The following is a 15,796-nucleotide window of genomic DNA, read 5'->3' as shown; positions in this document are numbered from 1 at the left end:
AAAGAAGATACGATTATACTGCTAGTGACATCTAGCGCCCAATAGCGGTGTCAAGTTCTTGGAACTAACTATAGATGGTGACACTTTGCGTATAAATAAAGTTATATCTGATATATTCAAAAATGTAATATCAAGATAACAGTACTTTAATTTACCTGGTATGTACTTAAATTTTATTAAAACACATTTCAAAAGAATTACAAAAAATAAATACGAATACAAATTGTATTTATTACTCTACACTAATACTCTTACAATGGAAATAAAACATGATGAAATTAACATCGAAGAAGAATTATTTTAATTAGACTATACATAATGATAATAATTATAATGATTACAAAGCGCATTTAATTTTATTCAATCCATAGTCTTCTTGCCAGGTAAATGGGATAGGCGCCAAATCCTTTTTTTGTGTAATAAATATAAACTGAAAGATGTTTACAAAATACTAACGTCAGTCCTAGTTAATCTTATCTTTACTATTCAATAGAATTAATAATCCAATTTTGCAGAGCCGGATCTATCATATGGCTTTATGGGCTTCAGCCCAGGGCCTCGTGGATTAAAGGGGGCCCCAGCTAACTCTAGTCAAAGACAAAAATAGGCGACAATGCGAAAGAATGCATAACTTTATTAAATTAAGCAGATCGTATGGTCCAGCGAGTCCTGCATTTAATCAAACCCATTCAATTAATTTAATTCAAGTCTACGTTCAGATATGTCTTAAGTGGGCCCCTAAGAAGTGCAAGCCCAGGGCCCTCTAATTTTGTCTCAAAAAACAATACAATTTTAGATATAAATAAACATTTGAGGCTCGTGTTTTTTTTTCTATTGAAAAATCTTATTGTTTTATGTTTTTGTACAATATCAACCCCTGAAATTATGATGAAGCCATACACGTTTTTACATTTTACCTTAACTTCGATCTGCATTATATTCCCTGCGAAATTTAAATCCAAGACTAGCAACTTTACGACATACCCTCGATTTATCCAAATAATTGGTGACCAGAAAAACCAAAATCACAAAGATTAACGCAATAAATTCAATCAATCAATATAAATCCGGTCGAACATACAGAAATTCATTATTTTTCGAATGGTAATTAACTATATATTTAAAAATATATATATTGATTTATGTTAGAGAGTTAAATAACTTTTACTAATTAGGTCAGCCAACAAGAAATACACTGACATTCCATCATTTTATACCAGAATCGAGTAAGTATAAGATAATCATTATCTTACTCATCTGATATCATAACATCACACAGTTTCTAATCTCAAAGCTGTCAATAATATTACGATAGCCCACCTGAAGATTTCATTCTATAACTTTATCACAACCAAGACACTATCTTAAAAATTCTTACTATAGTGTAGTGGTGATAGGGCTTGGGAAAAGTGTGGAATCCAAACGCAAACCGAAATAAGTCTGACGATCTTCTGGAAAAATGGATAAACCGTCAACCAGTCAGCAATCTGTTGAAAAGGTGGAAATGTTCGAAGTACGCGAGCATGTTCCTTATCAAGCAGAGGTGACGAGGGCCCCAGCTGCTTACGACCAGGAGAGTGGAGAAACCCATTACACCTCGTCCTGGTACTCCGCGTGGTCCTCTATCTGTCAGCTAATTAATTTAGTCCATCACATGCAAATAGCTATTGTGGTGTTCTGCTTGTGGCATTTCGCGTTAACCTCACAGCCTGACGGATCTATAACTAATTTACAACTGCACATCGTATTTGCTGGAACAGGTGTACGTATATTAATCTCATGAAATAATTCTAAGATATTTTTGTTGTGATTTTTTTTTATTGTCCTAATGGTGATTTCATTGCGTTCGTATTATAGTTTTTATAATTATGTAGGTACTTAATGTTTCTAAGGATTGACTTCCTGACCGATGACGATATTATTAATTGCTAAATCTTTGATCAGTACATTTAACAATGAAAGGAGATTTAAAATAACTTCAATATAATTTAAATATATCATTATTTTTACAGTACCAACTATTTCTCGTAGAGTCTGTATTGACGCTAAACAGACATAACTCATGGTCTTTCCAATTATCGAAAGATAGCAAGAGAATAATTCACGGATGCCTTCAATTAATTGGATCTGTTTTTGTCCTCGCTGGCACTTTTCTGGCACTGGCAGAGGTGAAGATGCAGATCAACACAGCCCACGGCATATGCGGTAAGATGACTCAAGATTCTTATCGAGACTATTGGGAAACTATTCATATCTTGAGATAAGTTGACAAGATTAAATGAAATTTTTGGGCGCTAAGAGATACAACTAGAGAAAAATGTATAAATAATGTAATTGCTTTAACTCTGTATGATAAAAATATTTCAATATTATTTCAACGAGCATTAAAATAACATGAATTTTACGTTCAGTTAGTTACTGATCTTCGAATTTTACTTGAATTTTAGGTTCACTATCTTGCAAAACTGTTTTTTTTTATGAATAGGAAACGTTATGATTACGAATTACATATTATACATATATTTATTTTATGTGTTATTAGCCGTGGTTAAGTATTTGTATGAAAAGTATCAATGTTAAATCATTTCGTAGAGCGCCAGAGCAAGACGAGTCCCGCAAGAAACTCACCTGAACCCAAAAATAATCGTTTGAAATTAAATACATTTGATATAGGTACTTACCTATATCAAGGTAAGGTACTTACCTATACCAATATTAAGCCCAGAGCGATATTTAGCCTTTTATTGGAAATAAATATAATATTATGAAATTCAAATTGTATTAACATAGTACGGGGCAAGTGCCCCGGATTCCCGGTCGAGTTGATGTAGAAAAAGTTTAATTTTCTATGTTGTCTTGGGCCTGGGTGTATGTGGTACCATCGTTACTTCTGGTTTTCCATAACATAAGTGCTTTGGCTACTTATATTGGGATCAGAGTAATGTATGTGATGTTGTCCAATATTTATTTATTTTTTATACTGATACTAAATTTTTCTTTTTTTTTCAGGTGTCATCGCCTTAACCTTTACCCTTATAAGTTTCGTCTCCGGTATCATAGCATTATTCTCCTCAAAAGTTCGTTTAATGATCAAGAGTGGGCCTATTAAAATCCTTCATATCGCTGTTGGTATGTTTGCTATATCCATGGGCCTTATAACTATGGTAATGGGCTTAAACATGGATTACTATAGCGCAACTCAAGGTGGTTTATCGACTGCATTAATAATACTTGTAGTTATTATTCTATTTTACGTCCTCATCCAGCCAATTGTGGACTTAATTTCGACCACCAGGAATACGATGTGACTAGTCAAAGTCAACGGATCCACTGATGGGGACAGCAACGCGTAAGAGTATTGCAAAATCTTTTTACATATACTTTTATCGTATTTTTTATTTATAATATATAAATAATAATTTATTATTTAGTTTATAGAAAAGTTATATTAGCCTATGAATGCGATATTGTTGAACAATGGCTTTATAGATTTATTTTAAAAGTCCTCCAAAAGTAACCGGAGCTACATACTTATACTACTGCGTTCCTTCAGCGGTCTGGTTCTATCCTACTATCCGAAGTTGCAAATAGTGATTTTGCTGGCTAGTGGCTATCGATTTCAGCCTTTCCGATCGAAGTAGGAAATTGAATAAATGGCTGATTGCTTATTACGCCAATTATATTTATTGTTGAAGTTTAAATCTTCCTTTAATTTAAATACTAAAGTGTTAAGCTATTTTAAGTGCTTTAATTTATTTTTTTATTCTTAGCGTAAATATACATTTAAACGATATATAATAATAAAACAGAAGCTATTACGTTATAGTTATGCCTGGAAATGATAGATAGAGCAATATTTTTATGCGTAGGTGTTTCGATACTACGCATACAAAAATCTGGTTTGAAAGTATTTAGGTGCACTTTTAATATTCAATTAGTAATGAAATTTTTACTTTTAAATTTTGGACCAAATTTAACAACATAATGTTTAACTTAAACTTTAACGTACATTTATATTTTATATTCGTCAGGTTTTAATTAGTAATAAACGAATATGAGTATTACGAATTCGATAAATCGCTATAATTTGCGATTTGTATTAATGACGAAACGACAGAAACAAAACAACTTTCAAATGTTATTAAAACGGGAAAGTATCAGGGTGACTTGTTACATTTTCATGAAACTAAAAGTTAAACTTTTGTGTGGGTTGAGAAACATGAGAGAAGAGAGAGAGCAACTATCGCAGAATATACCATAGTCAGTCGCTCCTTCTTCAGTTTTGAGAGTAAATTCTTGTAATCTTAAACGAATATGCATTAGCTTCTCGTAGTATATAGGTACTGAGAGAAGCTTTTCCTGGCTAAAATGCTGAAAACCAAACAATACCAATAATCAGTCCATCCTTCATTTTAAATGAGCTCTTGTCCACGTCAAACGCAGCTCCGTAGAAACACAAATGAAAAAGATATGATCTCCCAAGTAATATTCAATTTCGATAAGTGGAATCGATACGACTCTGCTCCTGAGAGGGTTATCGCCATGTTCCATATTCCAGATCCATCAAATCGTTTAGCTTTTAAGATTAGCGATAACATACATCAGAATTGTCCAAATACTATTTTCTGAGTCGACCTTGTTCATATAACATAAAAACATCCTACAAAATGTTAATGTGTTTTGTGATGGTGATATATTGTAAACTGTATTTAAAATTGTTTTGTACTTGTATTGTTATTGTGGTATAATAATATTAAGTAGAATTAAGTCGCCTAATACATGTATGAGTGGTTTTTAATAAATGTACTTTTAAAACAAATTATAGTTTAAATCATCACCCGCCCAATTTCTAAATTTACATTTATATTTTAGGCTTTCGTCTTAGCACCTACATTATACAGTATACTGTAAAATATAAATATAATATAGCGTAAATATACTGCTATATTCACTCTTGAGTTATAAGGCCAGCTGAAAAGAAATTTATATTGAGGTGACACAAATGTTGCCACATTATTCCAAATTCAGTTTACATAAATCAACCTTTTTGTTTAAGCAATAACGACATTGAACTTTTTTTTAATTTATTACTTTGTAGTAAAACTCAATCGGTAATAAGTATTAGTTAAAAATATAACACGAATGAACTTAACCAAAACAGGAATTATTGTTGACATACCTATGAGTGCGATGTGCGTTTACTATCTAATACATTTAATCGGCAATCATTTCTTAAGTTGAACGCGCTCCAATCACTGAACCATCTCTCTAAATATATATAGATTAAATATTTATGATCGTACAATATTATTGTAGTAAGGAAATTAATAACTTGTAAAGCATAGGCACTCTCGGTAAATAATTTTATGTACAGAACCACTTAGAGGTAAAGTGATTTTCTTAGAGGTTATTAATTAACCAAAATTATTGATAACATCCACATCTTATTTCTAATCAATAGCAATGTTAATAACAATAACAGATTTGCTGAAATAGTTATTTGTGATAAAACTTAAATTATTCTGTTAACAGTAGCTAGTGTTTTCAATGTCTTATACGATTTTGTTATGTTTGACAAACTATATGTATGTATAATAAATTTAATAAATAGTAAAACATATTATGATTTTTAGAATAATTTCATATAAAATGATAAATATTTTTATTGATTTTTGTTGATATTTTTCTTATAAAAAAAAAAACAAAGAATTTTGTAAAATATTTAATGTGCAAATTAAAGAACCTTTAAACCTTTATGTATTTTTACGATTTTGGTGGCTGCTTTTTGGCAGCCTCGGCTTCGGCTTCACTCTTTTCAAAGTCAGAAATTAATTTTTCAACCTCGGTGCTTGTTAATATTCTGATAATAGTCTTATTGTCCTTGCGTGTAAGTGTTGCCATTTCCACTGTTAAATAAATAAAATATTTTATGTAAGTATGTAATAATATAATGAATTTAATTTTTACAGACAATTTCTATTTTATTAATGTGAATTGTATGATTAACAAAATCATAACACTCTATTGTTATTCCTTAATTTATTAAAAAGAAAAGAAAATGTAGTTATGAATTTTTACCTTTTTCTGGAGTGAGTTTAGTCATATCCAAAGTTTTGCTGAGAACTTTGACAGCCAGTGCCTGTGCTTCGGCTAAAGTTGTTTCATTTTCCTTATATTCTTGCTTAAGACTTGACACAGCGGCCTAAAAATATATATGGCATAAATAAAAAGTATGCAATCTATTTAATTAAAATTAAGATTTGCACAGAATATTAGAAACAGAATGAATTGTTTCAACCAAAAATACTTGCTTTACTTAAGGCAACTATAATGAAAATGGATATGACAAAATAAAAATGGTTACATTATTAAAATGCGTTAAATTATATAGAAGACAAAACACAAATTAACCTTTATTTTCTGAAACGCTTATCAGTCAGAGAACTACTTTTCTAAATTGTAACTTAATAATTAATTAACTTAATTATTTGATCAGCTGTTCAGAACCTGACAGTTAAACTATGAAAGTTTAAGCAAAGGTCATTTTGCTATAATTAATAATCTGTTGCGTGAATTACTCACAGCACTATTGTTTCCGATGCATGTTGCCTTCCAACCTCCATAGTTACCGCTGGGGTCCGACTGGTAAAGCTGGTAACCATAGTGTTTATCCCAGCCCATGTACAAAATTGATACACCAAACGGTCTCTTGCCTGAACAGAAACAAATTCAATTTTAAATAAAAGACATTGATGATGATAGATTGAGGCATGATAAATGATGTCTTGTTTCTGAAATCCTACATGTCACAAATCTGTCCTTGGATGTTGTCAGTGCCTTTGGTACAACTATCAATTATTTGATATTTACATTATGGATATTGATGTGCATTTGTAAGACAGTTAAATTAAAATAACAAAAAACATTATGTCTGAAAGGTGCCACTTATATACTGTGTTCCTACACAGTTTTTACCTCACAGTTTTAGCTCCTCAGATTAGATAAGATTAAAAAAAATTCTACTTTTGCTAAAAATACAGTAGAAACAAGATCTCATCACACAACATATTCTACTATGTAATTAGTTTCCTACATATATTTGAATATCATTGAAATATAAAAATGTAGCATTAATTTTAAAACGATATTGTCTAATATCTGAAGCAGCGGGAGCTGCGATAATTAAAAAAAAAATTGTTAAATAGCAAATAAAAATAATTGCAATTTTAAAAAGCAATCTTCATCCATTTAAAGTAATCACATTAGTTTCAAAATCAAATGTTATTAAAGCATAGAATATAACATAATATATAAAATTAATAAGATTAGAAAAGAATCTGCTTAAGATTAGAATTTAATTAGAATAAGCGGTAAGGCATTTTATTAATGAAGCCTTTATACAATACGATAAATTAAAAAAAATAAAGTAAACAATAACTTTACCTCCATACTGAGTGTAAGCCTGTTTAACATCACAAAGCCAAGACACTAACTGTTCACATGGAATAGATTCTCCGTACTGCAGTAGATATCTCTGTGCTATCATTCTAAGCTCGTTAGTTAATACATTTGCATCGGATGTAATACCAGCCACAGAGCAAACCATATCATCATTTAACTTATAAATTTTCTCTGAAAAGAACACTTCGTCAAGAAGTTTGTTGGTATTCCTTCGTTCAGCAGCTAGCAAGATTCCATCTGTGGCTAGAATTCCAAGGGATGTGCCAGCATGGCTGATGGCTTCCATGGCATATTCAACTTGATACAGTCTGCCTGAAAATGAAAAATTATTGAGTTTAAGCATTGATATATAATAAAATAATAGCTGTGTAGGTTACAAATCTATAATATACATAAATAAGATAAAAATGAAAATCTTGCATTAGTAAATTTTTGAAAAAAAAAACCACTCTTTTTTAAATTAAACATATTATGTTTCTTACCTTCCGGCGAAAAGATCGTTGTCCTGGTATCATAACGCCGAGCCTATAAAATAACAATAAAAAAGTGTTATTTCGCTGAATGACCAAGCAAGAACTCACCTTGTGATCAGTTATAATTTAATAGGTAAATGTTCAGCGCATTACATACAAAATCAAGAAATCTTACCATTTTTTAAAAAAGGAAGATCTTTAAATCACCAATTGTACTTAAAATATGTATTTTCTTATAAAACTTATTCAAAAACAGCTTCGCTTCGCCGGATTATGACACAAGGATGACATACGAATTTTCAATTGTAGCTGTTCGTTGCGTTCATTTTGACTTCAGAATTTAAAAAATATATATATTATCATAGCTTAAAAATCTGTTTTAACTTTTATTTCAAAATTAATATATATTACATTAGTACTATTTTTTATCATAATTTAATGATATATATATATATATATATATATATATATATATATATATAATAATCATATCTACATTCAATTAAAATATATTGTATTAAACCTATATTTTTAACTTATTTACTTGTTTATTATACAGATTTATTTAAGTTAATTTTATCCATATTGTTTATTTCATAAGCAATTGTGAAGACTTTTTTCTACACGATTTTTTTGTTTCTTCATTTAGATTGAAATGAATACATGCATTTAAAGAAATTATAGAATAACATTCGAAAATATATATAGCGCACGTAAATTCGCGCGCAATTTGGATCTTAAACATTATAATATTAGGTTTCGGCAAAATGTCTAGTATAATAACCTCCTTGTTTTATATTATTTTATAATTAATTTCATATGTCACTCTTAAGAACTATGTATCTTTAGTGTTTAGAATAAAACCATCCATAATATATATAAGGTTCTATCTTATTATAAGGTCATAATGTGTATTTTTTCTCTGAGCATTTAGTATAGTCGTAGTAAAGTTATAACACGCCGTTACTGGAGACATTAACAACACAAATTAAAGACAGAAATTTCGTCATATGTATGCAAAATGTGCACCAATTACGACGGCAAAATAAAGAAAACATTAAATATATTATTATCATTTATCCTAAATGTTGTATGCTTTTATTATCTTTGTATATTTGACACTTGACATTTGTCAATCCGACAGTAAATAGTAAATGTTCGTTGTTGACGAAGTCAGATTTTACTATAAATTTCATATAGCCATATTTAATTTTAGGAATATTTTGTGAGTGCAATTTTGAAAGAAAATTTAAAGATATGGCCGTAGAACAAGTTAAGATGAGTAGTCATACATTACCAAAAAGATCGAGATTAGAAATGAATGTACGTCAACTACTTAATAAATGCGAATTAATTGCAAAAGAAGAACCGATAGATACAAATTGCAGATTGAAACAATATGTGAAGTCTCTGGATGCAATGATAAGTGAGCTCAAGATAGGTCCTGAGTAAGTCTATAAAATAAAAACTGCAGAAAACTAAAATTGTGGACTATTCCAAAAAAAAAATTAATATTTTTATTTTTTCCCCAGTAAGCCTCCCAAGGACTCTTTAGCTGAGTACATTAAGAGAGCAGCTTTCTTAAAAGGTTTGATTCAAACAGCGACTCTCAATACACCCATTGAAAAGGTATATAACAAAATTTTTATATAATTTATTAAAATTATCGACAGCTATTTATGCTTAAATAATTTGAATATATTTTAGCTTGAAGCAGTACAACAGCTATCCCATGGTGCAGCTACGAATTCTGTTGATGGTTCAGCACAGGAGATCCATCAAAAAACTGTTGCAAAGTATGGTGTTGAATTAAGATCTGAATTATTTGGACTAGGTATGTTTTTCTTAAGGTTTTATGTGTTTATATTTATAGAACAATAGTTTCAGTGATCGGGGTCAGGTGTTGGGAACTCTAGGTCATATTTCCTACCCCTGACAATGAATCTAAGTAAAATTTGACATTCACAAGTTTATTACTTTAGACATAAATGTGTATCAAACAGACTCATTTTGGTCTTATAATATTAGTGTGGATGAGGAATCATCACCTAATTCCTATTAATTTTCATTCAAGATGATAGTGATGATACTTTGAGGCAACGTAACATTATTAAGGCTCCAAATTTCACAAGCAACAGTACTAGTCAAGAAGACATTGATTCATTGCTTAAATACCACCAGAATATGCAAGAAAAAGTAGCAGAAAATATGGTCATGCTTACTAAAAGCTTGAAAGAACAATCTCAAATTGCTAGTACAATTATAAAAGGAGATACAGAGGTAAATTTATGTATAAGTTTATTTTTGTATAGGTGTAAAATAAAATTTGTATAATTCATTATAGAGATATAAATCAAAATCAAAATATTCTTTATTCGAGTAAGTCTTATTACAGTGAATTTAATGTAATGCTATCACTGTTCATGTTATGTTCCTTTTAATGTATTGTACAACATTATATGTTGTAAAATCCTATTGAATCATATTAATAAAATAATATATTTTATTAATATGATTCAATCTGTTAATATTTAATCTCTACATTTTTTTTTGTTGTAGGCACTAAAAAAATCATCAGATTTAACTGAGCGTAATCTAACATCTTTAAAAGTGGAATCAGAGAGATTACAGGAACACAGTCGTAGTGCTTGGAAATGTTGGCTCTGGCTGATGCTTGCTGTCGTCATGGCAATATTTATAAGTGAGTGCATTTAAGATATTAGGGATTAGTATTGCACAACTGTAATGCTGATGACATCTAAACATGATGTAATTCTCACAATTTTCTTAAAAGAATATCTAAATGTTAAAAATTACACAGTTGATGATGAAAATTACACACTGATGATATGTGGTCACTTATGCCCATAGACATTGGCACCAATGCCATCCCTTACATCTCCAATCACTGGCCATGACGATCGGACCAACCTTATGAACAAAGATGTTATGCCAATTTTTGCCTGTAGTTACACTGTTTAACTAATGTAGAATGTGCATAGGTAAATAATTCCTTTATAATTATCCTAATTATATATTTAATTTATTTAATTCGTTTCAGATATGGTGTTGTTCATGAAAGTTATGAAGAAGAGAAAATATGAAGTGTAATTCCAATACAAGTGGTAGGTGATTTGTAAATAAATTATAAAATATTTATATATAATATATCCTTATCTAACTGTGCAATAAAATATGTATAACAATTGAATAATATTTTTCTTACGTTATAAAACAGTGCATAATTATAATGTTTTACACAATTTCTGAACTATTATTTTCATAGGAATAAAATTTTTGCTATACCTTTTAATCTTTTCGTGAAATATATTTCCAAAATCAAGCTTATATTGTGAATATGAATGATTTTTGAAACTCACCAATTATTTTTTATTAATCCTGCAAATAAAACATTTTTATTTAAATTAGCTTTAAACGGTCTTGATGTAGTTATGTATAATAGGTACATATTAACAACATCAAATTATAGTGTGAAAGGCATGTATATACATATATATCGCAGCTAGTTTAATTAGACTTGTACATCTTCCGTACATAGAATTGGGTAATTTTCTTTAGACTCTTATTTTAACACCAACACAGAAAACTTAGTCAACTAACAAAAACTAAAATGTAGCAATAAAATCTAGAGATAAAGCTTTTCGTGGATATACGTAATGGTCTTATTTGAGTTCTATTAATTAACAAAAATATAATATATATCCATACATATAAAAACTGTAAAAAATTGACGTTTGTTGTATGGGAACCCCCTTAAATATTTATTTTATATTTTTTATTTAGTATTTATTATATATATATATAACAAAAACTAAAATGTAGCAATAAAATCTAGAGATAAAGCTTTTCGTGGATATACGTAATGGTCTTATTTGAGTTCTATTAATTAACAAAAATATAATATATATCCATACATATAAAAACTGTAAAAAATTGACGTTTGTTGTATGGGAACCCCCTTAAATATTTATTTTATATTATTTATTTAGTATTTATTGTTATAGCGATAACAGAAATACATCATCTGTGTAAAGTTTAACTGTTTAAATATCACGAATATCAATAACGAAAGTATCTATTTAGTTTTTCTTACACCAAATAAACATACAATAACACGTGTTGTTTGTGTTCTGATTTATAGAGCGATTCGTTCACATACAAGCACAAGAGATTATATATTTAATGGCTAGCAACGTATTGCCAATGTGGTCTATGCTAATCTTATAAATTTGAAAGTAACACTGTATGTCTGTCTGTTATCCACGGACAAACCACTGAATCGAATTTGATGAAATGAAGTATGAAGCAAGCTTGAACCCCAAGGAGACTTTTTTACATAACACTCAACGAATAGCTTAATAAACGCAGGCAAAGCCGCGAGCGATGACTACTGATTTATATTTCCTAGGAGGAGTAGACCAGGTACATAACTTATACCTCTAATGTTACAGTAAAAATAAAACTTCAAAATTATTTTATATTTGTATTTATATTTTCTACTAGCAATTAATGTATACATAGGTCGTCTAGATATCTACGAATGTAGTTATTATTAATTACGTTATACCAAATCCAATATTGGTCCTTATGATTCACATTCCATTAATTCTATGATTTTTTTTTTTTAAATATAAAGCATCTACTACACAGTTGAATCAACTAAGCATAGCGTTATTTTGACTAACGTTAACGTTTATTTTTATTTTTTTTTAATAAAATGTAATTACCAGCTTAGAAAGAACAGTTTATATATATGTATATATTGTTCTAGATTTTAGGCTAAATTACTAAAGAGTTTGACTTACTAGTATCAAGGTACAGTTCGTAGAGCAAATCTGGCTGCATCTGTACAAACCCAATAAATCAGTTTGTGACAAATTAAATATATATTATGAAACATTCGAGTTAATTTATTTATACCGTTATCATATATTTATGCTTAAGAAATATTTTGAACAATGAAGCAAAAAAATATACCCACAAACAAAAAGTTTAGACTATAAACTCAGCGCGTACTGCCAAGTTAATTAAATCTAGCAACGTTAAAATGACATACATTGAAATTGTGTAATGATTATAAAAATATACACATTTAAATTTACGACAATATATAATTTGTTTTGTATTTTATATCTTACAAGAATTTTAAGAACTATATTAGGTTTTTTTTTTATGTGCGTGATTTTATTGGCCCTACTTAATTTGATTGATTATCTGCAGCTACCTACATGGGAATGTTTCTTTAGGCATATAGCTAATACATAATTACAATTCTATAATTTTCTAAATACTTATGAATATTTCATATTAAACTTGCCATCTATTAGTTCAAAAATAACAATTTTCGAATTTATAAATGCTTTGATTGGCAAAATAAGGTTTTAATATTTTTAAACTGGCATGTTAACGTTATTTTTTATAAAAGATTGTATTTTTGATATTAAAATAAAACAAATTAAGTACATATCTAGCTTGTATTATTAAAATTTATAAGTACCATTTGTACTTCAGTCAGAGATTTACTAAAATTATATTACTAACTGTTGTATAAATAAAAACGAAATTAATAGTTAATCATGAATACGTAATACAATTGATGATAATAATCCCGATTGGCTCAAAATGTTTACGATTAATCGATTTTGAGGCAACCTCGATTACGAGTTAACCGCAATAAGACGTATATTGATCTGTCATTTCTAGGAATAAGCAATTCAGGTTTAACATCAAATAGCGGTTTTGTACTAAACGCAATTACCTTACGATCAAAGATGGCCGCTAGATAAATAAAGATAGATTAATTATAACACCAAAGCCATGCCTTTTCTTAGAATATAATAATCATAACAATAGATCTCTTTACTCCTACGATAATAGTTAAATCGTATTAACTTTCATAGTTTATAATATATCAATTATTAATAATTCAATACAATTATACACCATTAGAACTTTATCATTCGTTTAAAATTTTACGTATAATTATTAATATATTATCTATATCGGTAAGTGTCTACATTGCGAATTTGATTCTCTTTTTAAAGCGGTAAATATATCTTAATAAATGACTACGTGACTTTAAACAATCTATTTTTTGTCATATACATCGGTTAATTCGAATTTCCATATCTTGTTCGGGCCTATTTCTGTGACGTAGAGATGAGATCCATTTCTCGTTACTGCTAAGGAATGAGGGTTTGTAAAGCCCTGAAAGAAAATAGTAATAATGTGAATCATATTATAAAGAACAGGGAATTTATAATTATTATGCTATATATTTTAGTAAAGATAAATCAAGTCTTATAGATGACAAACACATAAACTGCCATTCATGGCTATTAAAATAATTTCTATGAATACCAAAGTAAAGTAAGTAATGTAACATAATTAGTATTAATATCAAAGTACTTACGGTACTGGGTTCCCAGGTATCTAAAATATTTCCGTACAAGGCATTCACGGTGAATCCTCTGATCGCAATGTTCTGTGAAGTCGGTCCATTAACAGCGTAAATCATGTCTCCGTGAGACGCGACAGCAAACACGCGTCCTAACGTCGGATCTTCAATAACAGTCGCCGGTTCCAACATTTTGATATAACTCTTCAAACCCGCTTTGGGGCAGACGATTCTCATATTCTCTCGATCTGCCACACATACTATATCCAATTGTTCCAATAATGTTACACTGTGAGGTACATTCAAGGTCAGTGTGTCTGAGAATGAAGGAATGGCGAACAGCAGTGTGCCAGCTGCATTAAACTTCAGAATCTGGTTGTTACAATATCCATCGGCAACGAATATCTCGCCTGTAGTTGCAACTGCCACTGATGTTGGCATGCAGAGCAAGACGCGACGTCTGTATGGATAACCAGCTGTAAAGGCCTCACCGATTGTCAGTATTGGGTATTTGTGGTTATTTGGTGTAAACTGAAACACGAAAAGAACTTACATGACAAACATAACGTTTGAATATTAAAGCTCGTCACTTTTTTTCAATCAGAAGGTAAATATTAATATTACCTTAAAAACTTGATGTTTCGCCACATCGGTGACCCAAACATTATCGTGATGGTCTACAGTTAAACCATGAGGCATGTAGAAAGCATAAGCTCCCCAGCTGTGTAGCACTGATCCCGTTTGGGGATCGAGTACTAATATGGTGTCTTCTATAATTGGTCCCTTATCGAGATTCTGATAAACATTTGATTCGTTGAAAGTACTGAAACACATCGTAAACATTCATAAAAAAAGAAAATATTGACAACAATTTTGTATTTGAACGTTTTAACAATACAATATTTTATTTATTTTATTGTTGATTAAAATGCGTGTTATGGTACCTTTCGTCCCACACTCTTTCGGCTCTGTGGAAAATTACTGGTTGTCCCAAGGAATTTATTGAGACAGCAGTTATTTGTCCTACATTCAGTGACTGTTGGGGCCAGTCCTTTACTTCCTGCGGTCGTAACACGATTTCGTCTTTTGGCTGTAATAAATTTTCGATTATATTCAAACATAAATTATTTGCCCGCTCGAAGGCTGTATTGGGATTATAATCCTTATATATAATTCAATAAACTTACCGCATGAAGATCGAGATTTTTCAATATATTTTCTTCATTTCCAAAGCTAAAGTAATCGAAGTTATCTCTCACTGTTTCCGGTTCACATTGAATACCGTGAAATGTTAGAAAGAACAATAAATACGACCACATTTTGCTGGAATCTTGTTATGATTTTGATATCTCCTATGAATTCGTTTACAGTGTACTGAGAGCGTATTGATTGTTGGTCCTCCACTTAAGTGCCTACAGCCAATACGCATGCGCTTTTGAGCAAT

The 15,796-nt window shown here is 29.9% G+C and overlaps 4 protein-coding genes across 4 annotated transcripts; 2 read left to right on the top strand and 2 right to left on the bottom strand.

The window, feature by feature from the left end:
• The first annotated feature begins 1,459 nt into the window (after positions 1–1,459).
• LOC125070580 lies at positions 1,460–3,308 on the top strand. Its single transcript, XM_047680499.1, has 3 exons — positions 1,460–1,762; positions 2,013–2,205; positions 3,010–3,308. Exons 1-3 carry the CDS (start codon positions 1,460–1,462, stop codon positions 3,306–3,308), a joined length of 795 nt encoding a protein of 264 aa, XP_047536455.1.
• Positions 3,309–5,707: 2,399 nt separating this feature from the next.
• Positions 5,708–8,241, bottom strand: LOC125070340 (proteasome subunit alpha type-4). Its single transcript, XM_047680165.1, has 6 exons — positions 8,110–8,241; positions 7,944–7,986; positions 7,444–7,773; positions 6,583–6,713; positions 6,079–6,202; positions 5,708–5,906 (listed from the first exon to the last, which is right to left on the bottom strand). Exons 1-6 carry the CDS (start codon positions 8,110–8,112, stop codon positions 5,764–5,766), a joined length of 774 nt encoding a protein of 257 aa, XP_047536121.1. The 5' UTR covers positions 8,113–8,241; the 3' UTR covers positions 5,708–5,763.
• Positions 8,242–9,083: 842 nt separating this feature from the next.
• On the top strand, positions 9,084–11,170 carry LOC125070400 (vesicle transport protein USE1). Its single transcript, XM_047680259.1, has 6 exons — positions 9,084–9,382; positions 9,467–9,563; positions 9,642–9,768; positions 10,009–10,214; positions 10,494–10,635; positions 10,996–11,170. The coding sequence occupies exons 1-6, from the start codon at positions 9,192–9,194 to the stop codon at positions 11,043–11,045; spliced, it is 813 nt and encodes a 270-aa protein (XP_047536215.1). The 5' UTR covers positions 9,084–9,191; the 3' UTR covers positions 11,046–11,170.
• Positions 11,171–13,405: 2,235 nt separating this feature from the next.
• LOC125070350 (peptidyl-alpha-hydroxyglycine alpha-amidating lyase 2-like) lies at positions 13,406–15,739 on the bottom strand. Its single transcript, XM_047680181.1, has 5 exons — positions 15,540–15,739; positions 15,297–15,442; positions 14,977–15,175; positions 14,368–14,883; positions 13,406–14,162 (listed from the first exon to the last, which is right to left on the bottom strand). The coding sequence occupies exons 1-5, from the start codon at positions 15,669–15,671 to the stop codon at positions 14,043–14,045; spliced, it is 1,113 nt and encodes a 370-aa protein (XP_047536137.1). The 5' UTR covers positions 15,672–15,739; the 3' UTR covers positions 13,406–14,042.
• Between the last annotated feature and the right edge of the window lie 57 nt (positions 15,740–15,796).

Source organism: Vanessa atalanta, chromosome 17 (assembly GCF_905147765.1).
Source record: "Vanessa atalanta chromosome 17, ilVanAtal1.2, whole genome shotgun sequence".
Classification (NCBI taxonomy): Eukaryota; Metazoa; Arthropoda; class Insecta; order Lepidoptera; family Nymphalidae; genus Vanessa; species Vanessa atalanta.
Note: the sequence above shows the minus strand (reverse complement) of the source record. Positions and strands in the feature narration are given on the sequence as shown.